The 16,173-nt window shown below is 50.5% G+C and overlaps 1 protein-coding gene across 1 annotated transcript in view; it reads right to left on the bottom strand.

Annotated features, from left to right (window-relative positions):
• Positions 1-207: 207 nt before the first annotated feature.
• The window catches only part of LOC135246134 (ras-related protein Rap-1b), a 31,627-nt gene continuing 15,661 nt past the window's right edge, over positions 208-16,173 (bottom strand). Inside the window, exons 2-8 of the mRNA XM_064319686.1 lie at positions 14,136-14,215; positions 8,401-8,473; positions 6,451-6,503; positions 4,876-5,016; positions 3,928-4,071; positions 2,448-2,563; positions 208-1,726 (exon numbers count right to left, since the gene is read on the bottom strand). Of these exons, the coding sequence (XP_064175756.1) occupies positions 2,477-2,563; positions 3,928-4,071; positions 4,876-5,016; positions 6,451-6,503; positions 8,401-8,473; positions 14,136-14,192 (555 nt within the window). The 5' untranslated portion in view covers positions 14,193-14,215 and the 3' untranslated portion in view covers positions 208-1,726; positions 2,448-2,476. The remainder of the gene's footprint in view (positions 1,727-2,447; positions 2,564-3,927; positions 4,072-4,875; positions 5,017-6,450; positions 6,504-8,400; positions 8,474-14,135; positions 14,216-16,173) is intronic.

Genomic DNA, 16,173 nt, shown 5'->3' with positions numbered 1-16,173 from the left:
CCGGCTGGCTCGACTGCAGAGGCCCTGCACGGCAACCCAAATTCATTCAAACTACAGATGTGAGGTCATACAAAATTGCACCACTTTTAATTAAGGCTTTGTAGTTTACATTTGGCCACTCCCCCATCAGTAAAAAGCAGATGTCGCACTTCAAACACTGTGGCCCTGCACTGGGACATACACACACACGGTCTTTACATCCACAAGTTGTTTTTTTTTTTTTTTGTTTTTTTTGATGCATACAAAGCAACAAGGCATTCTTTTTTAAATAATTCAGCAGAAACTACTGGAAAAAAAACTTGCAACTTTCACTCCACCCTCCGGTTAACCTTGATTTTTCTTTTTCTTTTTTAAAGAAGTCTTTGACATTCACTACTGACAAACCCCACAGTTACTCGTCCGTGAAGAAACACCTCAACCCATATATTACACAGGTGAAACAATCACTAACATGAGTTTCTTAAAAACTAAACTGGACCCAGTATTTGGTATTCATATCCTCCATTCACAATGGACGCAGGAACAGGCGGGGCGGGGCTAGGGTGAAGGAGATACAGTGAGAATCTACAGCCACACAAGCATGGAGAACGACTTCACCAATGACTTTTTTTATTGATTTTTTTTCTTATAAACCCTCATTTTAAAATATAATCTTCCTGTTGTAGACGGAGGATTCTACGGAGAAGGATCGAACGGTTGCCCCGGTATGAATTTCTTTTCCTGGACCCAAACCGAAGGAAGAAAAACGTTGAGACGTTTTCTGAAGACGTTTATATTAAAAAAAAAAAAAAAAGGGTAGTCATCGACTCTCATGCTCAAAAGCAAGGCCACCTGCCCTGTCCTTCTCTCTAGAATCCCTCTTGTAAACCCCCACTGTACAAACATCTATGTAAACAAAGCAAAAATATTACACACAATCAACGATTGATTGGAATTCAGTTGGATTTACCTCAAAGGCAACACCTTAGGCTAGAGACAATAGTGACAGGGATCCATTATATTTTTTTATTATACACAGATGTTACTGTTTCCACAGGTTGTCCTAAGATAAAATCATATTAATAGCAGTCGCAATATAGCATCTTGAACAAAAATCTAGTAACTTAAAAAAAAAAAAAAAAAAAAGAAGAACAAAAACAAAGGTCTGGAAAAAAAATAAAGTAAAAGTAGAAAACACCAGAGGAGTAAAGTTAGCTATATGAAATAGGCTATATAGGTGTTCTTTGGACTTTCTGGTTTCTCTTGCTAGGATAGTGGTGATTTTATATATTACACTGTTGTACTCACCAACTCAAACACCGGGCGATTTCTATAGCCTGGACACACATCAATCTCTGACGGTCACCTTGGCAACTGGAGAAGGATGCTTGCTGATAGCAATAATACTGTGTGTAGGTTCTTGGTCTCATTTCAGTTGCATACCGCTATTTTTATTTATTTATATATACATACACACATATATATGTACATATATGTATATACACACACACACATATATGCACACACATATATGTGTAAAGATCTGACCACGCCGCGGGGTGATCTCAGTTAGGGATGTGCAAAGCCGATGTGGGAGGCGTTTGAGTCCGCAGGTGGGTGGTTCGCACGCTGGATCTCGGTCGTTGAAGGTCGTCAACACACCACGCAGGAAAGTCCGCCGAATGTTAGGTTTAGTAAAGTCGGGATGCTGGCACTGCCGGGAGAGACAGCAGTTTTTTTATCAGACCTGAGGAAGGGAGAGAGGAAGAGGAGAGCGCTGAGAGGAAGAGTCTCGCCGCCGCACTAATGGTGGCTGCAGGGCAGCGGAGGCGTTTCCGGGACGTTCTGTGCCTTTCTGTACGAGGGGAACAGACTTCCGCCTGAATTTAAATCATGCGCGTCAGAGAACAATTTTAAATTATATTTCAAAAGACGGCTGTTAAATACTGTGTAACCGTCGTTGTTTTTATAATACAGACTGCCAGTATGCTGTCTGTCCTGTGGGGAATGTTCTGTCCTGTCATATCCATCTGTGTTGCATTAACTGTATTGTATTGGATTGTTTTTTGCCATGCCTATTTTTAATGTCAGAAGACCACAGTGTAAATAAGGCTGCTGGCTTTTCTGTGTTTCTGTCCTCAACATGTTTTTTAAAAGGATTACGGTCCACTAAGCAGTCTTATGACATCTTGTTTTTAAATGGTCAAATCAATTCATTCATTCATTCTCTATACAGGCGGAGAAGGAGAGCAGCCTCCACTGAAGCAGGGGATGATCTGTACTGCACTACAGCCCTGTGTCATATAGAGTAAAAAACTGCCCTATGTGATAAAAAGAAAAAAAAAATTGTATGTAAATAAATAAATAAAGCACGTTTGTACAGAGACGGTGCAGCCACATGACAGCTGTCGTAACTGGACACGCCCCCAAAGGGTGACCCTCCTCCCTGGCCCCGCCCCTCCACTCACCTGGCTCAGAGAGACAGTGTGGCTGTGCATTAGAGCAGCTGGCAGGTGGACTTTTTGCGGGCCTTCCCGGGTGCTGGGGTTTTCCTGTTGATTTGCCGAACCAGGTCATAGAAGATCTTAGGAGAGAAGCACACAGACGTTGTAAAGTGACCCAAATGAAGAAAGGCAGAGCCGAACGTGCTGAAAATGACACGAGACGAAGCGTTTCCTGGACGTGCCCCTGTGAGAGACAGGAAGTCACCCAGAAGCCACTTACGGCTTGTTCTAAAAGCCTTGCTAAAACGTCATACTGTCGTTATCGACGCACAGTATCTAGGCAACAGTGGTCCGGAGACAGCCACTGTCCGTGTCTAAATGTAGATGATCACGCCCTTGGTCATAGTGGCAGACGTTTCCTTTGCCACCACTTCGTTTCAGACTCCAACATCAGACATAAGCATTTGCAAAAAAAAAGAAAAAGAAAAAAAAAATGCATTTTTTAAAAAATTTGAACGATTACTGGTTTTGCCCACTTCTTCCTACTATGATGTGTTCACTTCCTCTAAAGGCTCTGACACAGGTCTTCAGAGCTAATCATAACGCTAACGTGCTACCGCGCTTTTCACTGCACTTACTGCAGGATGTGAAACCCTTCAGCAGGTCCCCTGCCTCCGGGTAATCAGGAAGGTTAGACTCTAAAGGATCAGTCACCATATGAGAGGAAGCAGGCAGCACCAGCACCGACTCCTCTATCCTGCAGTCTGCTGACACCACACATTCTCTGAACCAATCAGATGCGTTCTCTACAATCTACACCAATCAGACACATTCTCTACAGTCTACACCAATCAGACATTTTCTGCAGCAGAGGTGGGCAACGAGGGCCATATCTGCTTCTGGTTTCGTCCCTAATCTTCTGGCCTTCATTACTTAATTAGCCCTAACATTAGCCCGGCCCAGCTCAGCCAGGCCCGGCCCAGCCCAGCCAAGCCCGGCCCAGCCCAGCCAAGCCCGGCCCAGCCCAGCCAGGCCCGGCCCAGCCCAGCCCAGCCAGGCCCGGCCCAGCCCAGCCCAGCCCGGCCACTCAGCAAGCGGCAGCTCAGCAGGCCGGCAGTGGCCAGGCTCGGCCGCCAGCAGCCCGGACCTCGACAAACGCCTGTGCAGGTGGGGGAGGCCGGCCGCCGGGGCGCGCTGGCTGGCGGCGGCAGACACCGGCGGCTCCCCGGCGGGCGGACAATGGCGGCCCACAGTGTCACGGGGGCGTGAGGTCACCCGGGGCCAGCCCCAGACGGAGAGCGCTGCACAGGCACGGGCTTAAAGGAGAGCTCCCCGGCCAGCAGGTCACATACAAACCGACAGCATGCCCGCTCCCTCAGAACCTGCCAGGGACTTCACTCCCACACTACTGCTCTGCCTCGCTGGGACAGGTACACTTGCGTAGCTAACGCGTGAAATGTTCCGGGGATTCAGTCGAGAGAAAGAGAGGGACGGGGGTGCTCACCTCGTTAACGTTAATCTTGGACTTGGCGGAAGACTCTAAGAAGGCGCAGCTGTTCCACTGGCGGGCCAGGTTCTGGCCCTGCTCCTTCCCCACCACCCGCTCGTCCTCCAGGTCGCACTTGTTCCCCACGAGGATCATGGGAACCTGCGGGAGCAAGGGGAGGGCGGGGCCGTCAGACACCGCGGGCAGACGATTGGCTGAAGACTTTCAGAAACACTACAGACGCCCTGCCACTCGGACACTTTCCGCTGGGCTAGAGAATGGGCGGAAACGTGCCTGGTTACCAGGTCATTTGGTTTATGCACAGCACCTGTCCCAGGCGAGGGCGACCTGCAGTCACACACTGTGCGGCTGAGGCCTGGTCCCCTCCACATGACGCCACACAGTCATTACTGTACCTGTCAGTGCCAGCAGCACTGCCCACTGCTCAGAGCACCAACTGTCTGCATGACTAGTGTCACAGCATGGGGTTAAAGCCTGTCATGCAATGCTCCAATTTCAGTTTATTTTAAGAGTTCCTTTGCAAATGGTGAAGGAAACAATCCCAACGCTGCATCTGTACGACGTGCCCAACAACTGTATTAGAAATGATCGTGCTGCGCGGACCTAGACATGTCAGTATTAAACAGCAGCTCTGCTTGCACGCAGACAAACACGCATGTTAAAAACCATCCTTGAGTCTGTTTAAACAGCACAGTGGGAGATGTCACACTCACACCTTGTGTGGGCGGGGATCAACGGAGCGTGCGCACACACCCACATACACACCCCCACCACACATGCACCCCCCACGCATGCACACACACCCCCCACGCACGCACACACACCCCCCCCACGCGCACACACACCCCCCACGCAGCACACACACCCCCCCACGCACGCAGGCACGCAGTGAATGTAACGGAGCCCTTTCTCTGGTTCGGAGGCCGCAGGAACACCAGGACTCACGTCGTCGGTGTCCTTGACCCGGAGGATCTGCTCCCTCAGGTCCTGCAGGTCGTTGAAGGTGGACTGTGCCGTTATGGAGTACACCAGGGCGAAGCCCTGCCCGTTCTTCATGTACAGGTCCCGCATGGCTGTGAATTGTTCCTGAGGAGAAACGAGTTGAAAAGAGGGCCTCAGCAAGGCCCGGGTTCAAAATGCAGTCGAGACAGCACCGTTCCACCGGCAACCAAGAGTTTTATATATGCAAGCACACAGAGCCATCGCAGCTCACTGTGTTCGTCTGCTGAACAAACACACCACAGTTAAAAGCACAGGTCCTCAAAAGAAAATATTACATTTATACATTGGGCACAACAAATGATAAAAGTGGGGATCATATTGCTGTTCACACAGCAATATGTAGCAGTTCAGCATGTGCCACTGCTTTCTGAAGGACATTCGGTTTCTTGATTTCACCCACACTTCCATACACTCGCTCACTGACACACACACACACACACACACACTCTCTCTCTCTCTATCTCTGTCTCTATCTATCTCTCTCTCTCTCTCTCTCACACACGCACACACGCACACACACTCTCACACACACGCATGCATGCACGCACACACGCACGCACACACACTTTACTCACTTTATATGAGTAAGTGCCGCGTGGTGTAAACCAAATTACTTCCTACAAACTGAGCGTGCTCCACCCTTTGGGGCTCGGAACCGTTCCGCGGAGCGCCCCCCCCGCCAAACACAGGAAGTGGCGCATGCGGGCGCTTCTCAGCAGCACGAAAGTCAGGCAAGTCGCCCTTATCAGAAGCCTCACTCGCACTTTCCCAAATGACTCAGTGCTTCTGTGGCTGCTGCAAAGATGGTGACTACTACAGAACCGCGTTTCCCAAGAACCCCCCCCCCCACTGCATAAATGTTTCATTGTGAAATGGAAATGACTGAGCTGAGACTAATTAGGCATTTACCACCGCCTCTGAAGTGGAGAGTTTCTCTTGCTTAATTACATAACCAAAGAAAAACACAAAGCTTTTTAATCACAGTAAGCTGTCCAGGGGTCATATACCACCCTCTGTAAAGCAGTTTTGCCAGAAAGGCTGGGATTAAATCATTATTTGTCCTAAGTTTTTATCACAATGAAATAAGTATGAGATGGGGGGGGGGGGGGGGGGGGGGGAGTAATGTTGACAGTACAGGCGCTAGCAGCGGCTGCCATTCTGCGGCAACCAATTAGCCTCTGTGCTTCTCTCCCATGCTGGGCGATTAGAGGTGAAGGACCGGACGCAGCAGGAGCAGCGGAGTGTTAATGTGGAGGACGTGGCAGCGTTAGGGCCCGTGCTGCTCTCTGTCTGCCTGCCACACCGCTGCTCAGTACAGGCAGGGGGAGAACGGGGGGGGGCGCTTCAGTAACTTCACACCCGGCTTCCCGGGACAGACCGCACACAAGAGACACGCCCGTCTCCCCGACAGGACTGCTAGAGGATTCCTCACCCTCACACCCTCACACCCCCACCCCCACCACTGCAAGGCCCCCCAAACCCCACAACCCCCCCCCCCGCCCCCCCACAGCCCCTTACCGTTCCCGCCGTGTCCAGGATCTCCAGCATGCACTGCTGCCCGTCCACTTCCACTTGCTGCAGAGGGGCACAAACACAGGCAGTCAGTCAGGGTGCGTTTTCAATGCAGCCGCCTTAATGAGCCTCTCTCTCCCCTGCGTGACCCTCCCTCGCCTGCCTCCTAATTAGGACAGCAGCCTGGTATTTACTTCAATGGGGAGGCCCACTGCGGTGACATTATCACATCCGCTCCCCCCCTCAGCCCCCATTCTCCCCCTCACAGGGAGCAACAGGGACGGCACGGCGGCTGCTGCGTCTGCCAATCATCTCCAGAGAGGCGGGCCCGAACTCCCAGCTCAACAACCCTCCTCCAAATGTATTCTGTTTTTAGTCCCCAGTTTTCACTTTCTCCTCCCTTTGTCCAATCGAGTTTGGCCCCTCCCACCACTGTGACATCATCCGTCGACTTGGACACACAAATTGCAGAGCTGACTATTAAAGGAGTACCATGGTGGTTGAACGTGACACTTCCCAGTTGTCTTCAGGCAACAACAAAACAAATGTGCATAATTTTTTTATTCTTCAGTCATTTCAATGTACTTTAAAACGTATTTTTCTAAGCCTAAATTTCCCACTATAAAAATTCACCCGAACCGTCTGGGCGTGGTAATGAGAACTGTCAGTTAGCTATGATTGACAGACCGTGCCCCGTTACTAAAGCTTCCCCCATGATACGCTCTCTTTGGGAGACTGAATTTTCACAAGCTAGCTAGCTTAGTAGTATATCAAGTATCGATAGATAGCTAAGGTAAGGACGTTGACTTATATCCAATTATAATTTTTGCTATCTAGCTAGCCAAGTTAAGATAAAAGCACAACTATAACGTCCTCATAAAAGCAAACTAGCAAGCTAACGTTATCGATAACATTGCCTTATGAAAGCAAACCTCCTAGCTAGCTAACGTTAGCTAGCTAGCTAAATGAATATAACCAGAAATAATCTAAAGGCACTCTAATTTAAGTGAACCTAACGTTAGTCAAATATTTGCATTGTCTGAACAGCAGGACGGTGTGTCCTGTCAGATTTCTTTACGGGGCGTGGAAATGGGAGTGGTTACTGTATTCGTGACGTAGAAAAATGACAACTTTCTCAACCGGTTGAAAATAGGACGATGAATTTAAAACGCATATTTCTCCAAAAATACAGAACGGACATATTTAATACTTTGCTTACTGTGTTTCTTCAATGCCTCTTGTGCAAATAGCACATAAAACCGAGAAAGTGTGAAAATCACCATGGTACTCCTTTAAGCTTGGACTGCAAACATGTGCTGTACAGGCCACTGGCTGATCTGCGCAGTCACTGCATCTGAGGAGACCGTTGCACATGCAGCTGGCGCAGACCAACTCCAGGCACCCAATCAAGAGGAGGGGTGGGTGGGTGGACGGGGCGTAAGTCCTGCAGACAGACACCCTCCCTCCCTGGGCGATGCATAGCCAGTCGTGCAGCACCCTGAATAGGAGGGTTTCTAAGCCCCCAAAACAGGAAGTGCCTGAGGGCGCAGTGAGGAGGAGGCCCGGGCCTCAGTGGGTGGGACTTCCTGTTCCTCTCGGGCAGGGCACCACTGGCCAAAATCACCCCAGCAGCCTTCACCGGGTCCCACAGCCTCTCAGTCAACTCGGCGCCCGTTGGTTAGCGCACTTACGCTAATGAGCGTCACAGAGCCGATCTGGACAGGAGTCCACTCGACGGGAGGCGCCACGTTTCCCTTCTGAGGACCCTCATTAGCAGGTGAGCTAAGCGCAGACAGCCTGAGATAATGTCTCCCTGTGAGCCGGCTGCCCTCCGGCGCTCGGTAACCATAGAGACAATAGAGACAGCGGGCGCAGCCGAAACTGAGCCGCGCTCCGTGAAGGCGGGGCTTTCGGCGACGGCCTCAGGGGATACGCGAGGAGACGGGGAATTCACACTTGCCTTCCTGTACGAGTCTTCTATCGTGGGGTCGTACTTTTCCACAAATATTCCTTGAACGAACTGTACGGTCTGTAAAGGAGAAAAAAGAAGAAGAAGAAAAAAGCATGTCAGTCAAAATACAACGTCAGAACCAGGTTTGAAACGAGGTTGCAACAGGGACACCCAGAGTGAAAACAAAATGGATTCAGTTACCAACTCCAGCAGTTAGAGAGAAATATCAATTTGACACTTTCGGAACCACAAGTGTACGTGAGCGAAACGGCCAGCGTTCATTACCGAACCACACAAAGCCGCTCTTTCATCCCGATCTGAAAAGGCTGTTCTTTCCAGAGCCAGTCAGAAAGGGCAGAGCGAGTTCAGCGGTGTGTCAAAAGGCTGTCTCGGGATGACGTGGCAGAGAAAGGACGTTACATCACACCGAGATCAAACGGAAAAAAACCGCAGTGGCGTCCGTCAGTCGTCCTCCACAGAGAGGACATACCAGCCACCGCACAGGCCACGCTAACCCGACCGTCTCAAACCCGCTCAGCTCCACAGCGGGGTAAACTGCACCTCCCGCCCTCCTCCGTCCGGAGGCACCGTCTCATTACCACGGGGAATAATTCATAACCCCAGAACCAATCACGGTGCTAAACGCACACAAATGAACTCTGCTTCACCAATTAAACTGCTCCCTTTCAACTCCCGAAGGCGCAATCCAACCAATCGTCAGTCAATTAAAAGGAAGGCTTGCCGAAGGTTAAAAAAAGAAACCTGTGGCCATGGATACCATTGCTGCCATGGAAACCTTCAGGATTGGAAGGTGAGATGGGAGAGTCCCTCAGTTTTTTTTTTTTGGGGTTTTTTTTTTTTGGCTGGACGGCAACAGCGGGGCCAGCCCTACAAACGCGAATGTCTGCGACTGAGTGACTGAGTGAGTGATGAAGTTCCACCATTGGTCGGCCGGATGAAGTGTGTTCGGTCCAGCCATACACTAGGTTTCGGCCTGGTCTTGTTTTCACTGCCTCAGATGACCTCCCCAGCCTTCAGTGCTGAACCTATGATGCGGCAGAAGAGTGTGGCAACTCCCGCAGGAAAACGAACGTGCGGGAGGTACCTACAGGGGGCGTTGGTGAGGGACGCGGGTTTGCGCCTAGCGAGCCTGGGCAGGATTAATGGGAGCTGACGTCATGCTGGCAGAGACGGAGAGCCCAGATTTATTGGGCTCTGGCTGACACCATTGTGCACAGCGACTTACTGAACACAGGGACACTCTTTGTCGTGTCTTTTCAAATACAGACGGTTAGACATCCGAAAGCACTTTTTAAAAACATGTCAAAACTAGCAGACACACAAAACAGAACAATGTGATGTCACAGGATACAGCAGTGCTCTAAAAGCTTTACATCATAAAACTACACTCTGCTGACTTACCAATGGATTTCTAAGCTCTCAGAAGAGGATGTGGCTTCTGAGCACGTGCAAGAGGAACCTTCTGGAACACTTTCCAGTATAGAGGAAAGAGCCTCACAGGGTCTACTGGCTGAAACACACTGGCAGACTGAGTGTCCAGAATAACCTTGCTTCCTAAAGTAAACCTTCAGTGACTAGACTGAGTGAACATCTTGAACAGAACCGGTCTAATCCTCAATCATTAAAAGGTAAGCACAAGATATTATTAAAAAATGAAGTACACCAGCCGAATGGAAGAAGCAGTCCTATTTTATGATTCACAAGATTAAAAAAATAATAATTTTATTGAAATAAAGGTGATAAATAAACCCATAAAGATCAAATCATCCGAGTCACTAATAATGTCCTTTGATTCAGAATCAAGATATTTCAATGCTGTCCATTTCTGTCATTTTTTCACAATAGCAGAGCTGTTTGTCTTCCACATGTTGCATCACATAAGTCAGTTTCCGGTGTGATTTCAGCTGTTTCCGTCAGGAGCGATCAGTTTGTCAACATTTGAAGCCGCACTAACATCAATTTCAGTTTAATTTAATGAAAAACCTCTGGACTAAAATGAATTGGTCTAATATCTTTGGGTGATGCAGTTACGTGGTGCTTACCCTTTAATTATAAACGGGAGAATGTGGGTGTTTGAGAAAGCTGGAGGGGGGGGCAGTATGGTGTGAATGAATCATGAATGAGCTTAACTACTGAATACTCAAAACGACAGAAAAACACTGTTTACCAGCGGCAGTAGTGTAAAAGGAAAGGAATCACATGTGAAGCTGAACAGACCAGGTCATGTCAGCCCAAGAGCTGACCTGGGGTCAGTGTTTAAAGATCCTGGGTCAGGATTCAGGCTGGGTACACAGTAATTGGATCATGTGGAATAAAGCTGCTTTGAAAGCCTGCCGGCCGGTCAGGTGACTGCGCCAGTGTCGCTGGAGGCGAGGGCGCGGTCAGCTGGAAGCTCCGCCGCGCCCACCCAGCCGGAGCTGAGCGGTCTCAGTCACCTGACCACAGCCTCAGTCACCTGACCACCAGCACCGCCGAGCGCACAGAGACTCTGCCGCGCTGCCATGGGAACCGATCCATGATGTCACTGGAGTCCAGAGTCCACATTTTACCTGCGGCTGCTTTTGAATGGGGTTTAAAGAAAGCAAACAGGGACAGCTTAAGGGAGGTGGACCAGAACATTCTCTGACTAAAAGCATAAACATCCTAATCATCACCCTAATTTTAATCTGCACATGTCAATGCAGCAGACACTAAAAATAAACGACAGCAACATTAGCGTGCGACCAGTCTGCATGCTAACATGGTTCACCATGTTCCTGCACTTGTACAGGACATGTAGACAAACATCCCGTTGTAACATGAGCCACTTTGCAAATCCACAATTGGATTTAAATCATCAAACAACATTGCCAGGAGAACAAAAGCGGAGCGTGAGAGCGAAGTCAGGCGGCGTATCCAATGACACATAGAGACAGGGATCAAAGCCAGCAGGACCTGCATGCAGATGAGCCTGCTGCATCCACACAGCCACGAGAAGCCCATTAAGAGCCACTTCATTCATTCATTCACTTGAGCACATATCACACACACACACAAACATGAACACACGCGCACGCACACACAAACAGACATGCACAGACAGACAGACAGACACACACCACTTGAGTTGTGTTTGCATGTGAGAAAATGTGAATATAGGGTTAGGGTTAGGGTATATATAGTACAGCCTATGTGTGTGTGTACAGTATGAGTGTGCGTGTCAGAGAGACAGTGAGCGAGCGAGAGAGAGAGGTGCAAAATAACAAATTAGAATTAATAAGCACTTTCCAGGTAAACCACAGTAGTAAGACCAAGGGAGTAATAAGGGTGTTTAAAGCACTAAGAAAACACAAAGCAGGACACAGACAGTAACAATCAAGGTCATAAAAAGAAATGAAAACAGTTATTAAAACATAATAATAAGACGCTAATAAAATGCAGTGAAGTCCTGTGCACCATGCTATGAGAAAGATATAAAAGCCCCTGGTAAAAAAGGAAACGCAACTAAGCTGGTACCTGGTGTGAAATGTAAAAGATACAAGGAAAGATTTAAGACACTTAATCAATTCAGGCTCAGAAAAGGCTCAGAGAATAAGGGGGGTTTTACAGAGGTCTTTAAACTCCCAGAGAGGATTAACAAAGTGAACCGCATGAGGGTTTTCAGAACTCTTCAGCAGAACAAGTGGGCACAGGTGGAAATGAGGTACGTTCCTCACTCACATCGAGACGTATCTGTCAGAGCACGGAGGCCATGGAGGCAGGTCAGATAGCAGAAGCACACACACACCGCTGGGGCCCTGATGCAGCCCTGGACCCTCCAGACCAGAGATATCAAACTTCAGGCCTGAAGGGCCGCACTGCCTGCTGGACTCCGATGGGTTTCATCACTCACGTATCCAGTCAGATGGGTGACGGTGGACATGACAGGAAGGCAGAACGCAGAATGCACCCCAGGACCTGGTGGTGGCTCTGGACTGCAGGTCAATGAGTTCAGACAGGCTGAGTCAAGTCTCTCCACTGAAGGGACAGGCAGTAAATGTGGGACCGAAACAGTTTCTCAGATGACCAACTCGAGAATTCAGAAAGGCACAAATGACAAGGCAAAAATGCAGATTTTTTTTTCTCCCTCTCGCATCGTGACTATGTCGCCTCAGGACTCTTTGTTATTTGGATCTGTACAGATCTGGACTGCACTGGCGAGGCTCAAAGTGACTGTACGGAGTAACGTTTAAGCAGTTACAGTGCTTATTCTGTCGAGCAGAGAACAAATCACTCCCCCCCTCCTTGTTCCAAGGAAACCGCTTTGGCAGAAGGGTCATTCTCTGAAGGTGCTCCGGTCTTCACGCCATGTCCTGCAAGCGGTTACGCATTCAACACCGACCCGTTTCCGTAGTGACGGGTCGCCCACATTCCCACATCTCTAACTTAGAACCGGCTGAGAGCCCGCCCCCCCTCGCCCCACCCCCCAAAAGCAAAATCAGCATTTTAATCTTAACATTTGGCAATTAAGAGCAATCAGTTTAATTACTGAGTCAGGGGCAGCCTCCTCAGCCCTGGGGCAGCACAGCTCTAATTTATCACCTCAGCTCCTGCAGCCGTTCCAGTGCCCCGGGCGCCTGAATGGGAGGAGGGTGAGCTGGGGAACAGGGGTGATGGTTTGCACTGAAATGAGTATAACTGGCTATTTTAGCCCTGGAGCTGAGAGCTCGGCAGAACCAGGTGGTGACTGTGAAACGCTCGAGGGGGAAGGGGCAGCAGGTTAGGGTTAGGGGTTACCGCCCCATTGGTTCCTGGGCCTGTAGCACGGGAATGAGTCAGTGCCGTTTCAGTGCCGCCAAGCTTGTCCAGGAAACGCATGACAGAGAGGAAAGGGGAAATGTGGCTTTGGCATGGCAGGGCACCTGACAGGCCTGTGGCACATACAAACAGAACCAGCACTACCTGCCTTTCACAGGCTCGCAGTGAGCCTTGGTTTCAGTGTGGCGGGTTACAGCCTAGATTAGGGATCCTGGACACAGCATGTTCATTCGAAACGGCCCCTGGGGGGTGGAGGTGAGCCGGGGGGAGGGGGGGGGGGGGCGTGGCGCTGCTCCTGCTCACACAAGCACGCCTCCTCACGCGGTCCCGACTGTTAGGCACTGTTGCCTAGCGACCGGGAGGGATGTACCACCTCGAGGGCCAGAGAGAGGAGAGCAGAGGATGGGACTCCAGACACACTGTGCACACTCAGGCTCACACAGACAGACACACTACACATACACACACATACAGACATATACTACATACACACACACAGACACCACAGGCCTGTGTTTCATCAAACATGCTTTGCAATGTAACCAGGGCCAGTTCCTTCATGCGTGATTAACTGTTCAGTGCTGGCAGATCTGCAGGATTGCAGTCACACGTGATGGAAAACACATCCTCACACTGGACATAAACAGGGCCACAGAGAAAGGGGGCCGGGCCAGGCTGGCAGAGAGCCAATCAGCTTACAGCACGGATCGGCGGTATGCTTGATGCTCTCTGTGTTCAGCGTCATGCTGATAATGGACCGAGAGCACTTCCTGCCAACAACCACCTGCGCCGGAAATTTCCACGGGGAGATTCAATCACAATACAGGGATCAGTTTGTGCTTTTCCAGCGGGAAACTACACTCGAATCTTAACGCTAAAGAAACTCAGCACTCCCGGGGTCATGTGACGGGGCGGAAGAGCGGGCCCCGAGGGGAACACTTACCAGAGCGGACTTCCCCACGCCTCCCGAGCCCAGGACCACCAGCTTGTACTCACGCATCCTGCTCTGCTTCTGAGATCAACCTGCGGGGGGAACAGAGAGGAGAGAGAGACGCCCTTTAGACCCAGCAGCACCTCGCACGCCCGCCGCCTCTCGCTGCGCCATTCAGGCCGCCGGCGCTGGCTGCTCGCGGCCCCTCCGCTCCGCTCCAGCCACAGCCCGGTTCAGTTAGCGCATCATCAGCCCACAGTCTGCAGCCCGTACAAGTGCGCTGACAGACCTGCGCCTGAAGGAGGCGCTGCCAGTCTCAGCTCCTCTGTCTCTCTGTGAGGGGAAGCAGAGTGTCCTACACCATGCCCAACGACCAGCTGCATCTGGGACAGTGAATTCGCTCTGTGTATAGCAGACACATGCAGGACACACACACACACGCACACACAGACACTCCGCTCTGTGTACAGCAGACACAAGAATACACACACACACACACTCAGGCGCACACGCGGGACACACACACACACACACTCAGGCGCACACACACACTCCAGCACACGTGGGACACACACAGGCTGTGCTGCACCCACTCCGGTGTCTCTGGCTTCTCTCTCGGTCTCGGCTCGTTTGATGCTGCTGTAATGAATTCAGCGCATACAGAACGGCGGCGGCGGAGGTTTCAGAAGAGAAAGGCCTGAATTAAACAGGCCGCTCCTCATCCCCTTTGATTGTGACCTGGCTATGAGCAACAGCACAAAGAGAGATCAAAGAGAGGGAGAGAGAGAGAGAGAGAGACAGAGGGAGAGAGAGACAATGAGTGAGTGAGAGACTGAGTGAGTGGGTGATAATGAGAGTGAGTGAAGATGTGAGTGAGAAAGGGGTGTGAGGCGGAAAGCTAGCCTCACTCAAAGGGCCACTTCCTGTGCAGCAGAGCCTGGTGGGTGTGCTCAGGGCGCTGGGGCGGGGTTCGGCCGAGAGAGCAGCCGAATGCAGAAGCAGCGAAAGGGGACACACCCATTCCGACCAGCGCGCAGCCACGGCCTGCTTCATGAACCATTTAAGGGTTCGTGAACCCTTCGACCTCCATCAGTGAATGTGAGCAGAGCCCGTGATGGACCCAAGTACGCATTAAGAGTTAGAGCAAAGCTTTGCGCTTCATTTCAACACTGAATGCACAGACAGAGCTTCGTCCCCTTCTCACGGGTCAGCTCGCCAAATGCGGGGGACATTAGATGACAGATTCAGGTGAAAGAGGCACAGTCACCCCAATATGACTACAACCCCCCTCCTCTATGTAGATGTGAACTTAAAGAAGGGCTTGTTTATGGTCTTGTCTGTGGCTGAGCTCTCACAGGTTCAGTTCAGTGCAGCTGATAACAGACACCATAAAGCCTGTCCGCTTCACTGGCCCGACGACAGCAGGAAATAAAGCCGCAGCTGAAGAAGGACCCAGTTCATATCAGTTACAGATATGGAGTACATGGGGCAGGTGTTCAACAAGGCACTGAAAAGGTGACTTCTCAGTCTTGATTTAAACACTGAAACAGTTCTGTGCGTCCGGTTTAATCCACAATCTAAAAACTCCCGTGCCATTGACGAGCTGAATCCATGCAGCTGTCCCTGTACTGTAGCATGTGAAAGGCTGTGGCTTCACCGCAGGTGTGCACTGCGATCAGGTCGCCCCGGTGTATAAAAGCAGCACAGGCCCAGCCAGATCCACACCCTCAGCAGCTGCGAGTCAAACTCGTCTCTGCAGGGCCGCACACGCCCTGTCCTCGCCATGGTTACGCGAGGGCGAGAGGAACAGAAGCGCTCAAGGTCAAAGCTGAACATCAGAAGGGTGCTGAGGCCCAAAGTCGTGTGCGGCTGCTAACACACACGCTTACCGCGCCGCACTTCTAGTTCAGACCCCGTTGGGTTTCGGTCCGGCAGGTTCAGCTGAGGCTCCCCGCACAGGCAGCGCTGAGCCAGACAGAGTGGAAATCAGCGGACAGAGCAACGGCAAGATCCCTCACATAAAACAGAGAACTAAAACACTTCTCTAAAA

The sequence above is a fragment of the Anguilla rostrata genome, chromosome 19 (assembly GCF_018555375.3).
Source record: "Anguilla rostrata isolate EN2019 chromosome 19, ASM1855537v3, whole genome shotgun sequence".
Classification (NCBI taxonomy): Eukaryota; Metazoa; Chordata; class Actinopteri; order Anguilliformes; family Anguillidae; genus Anguilla; species Anguilla rostrata.
The sequence above is the reverse complement of the archived record's forward strand: the minus strand, read 5'-3'. Positions and strand labels throughout refer to the sequence as shown.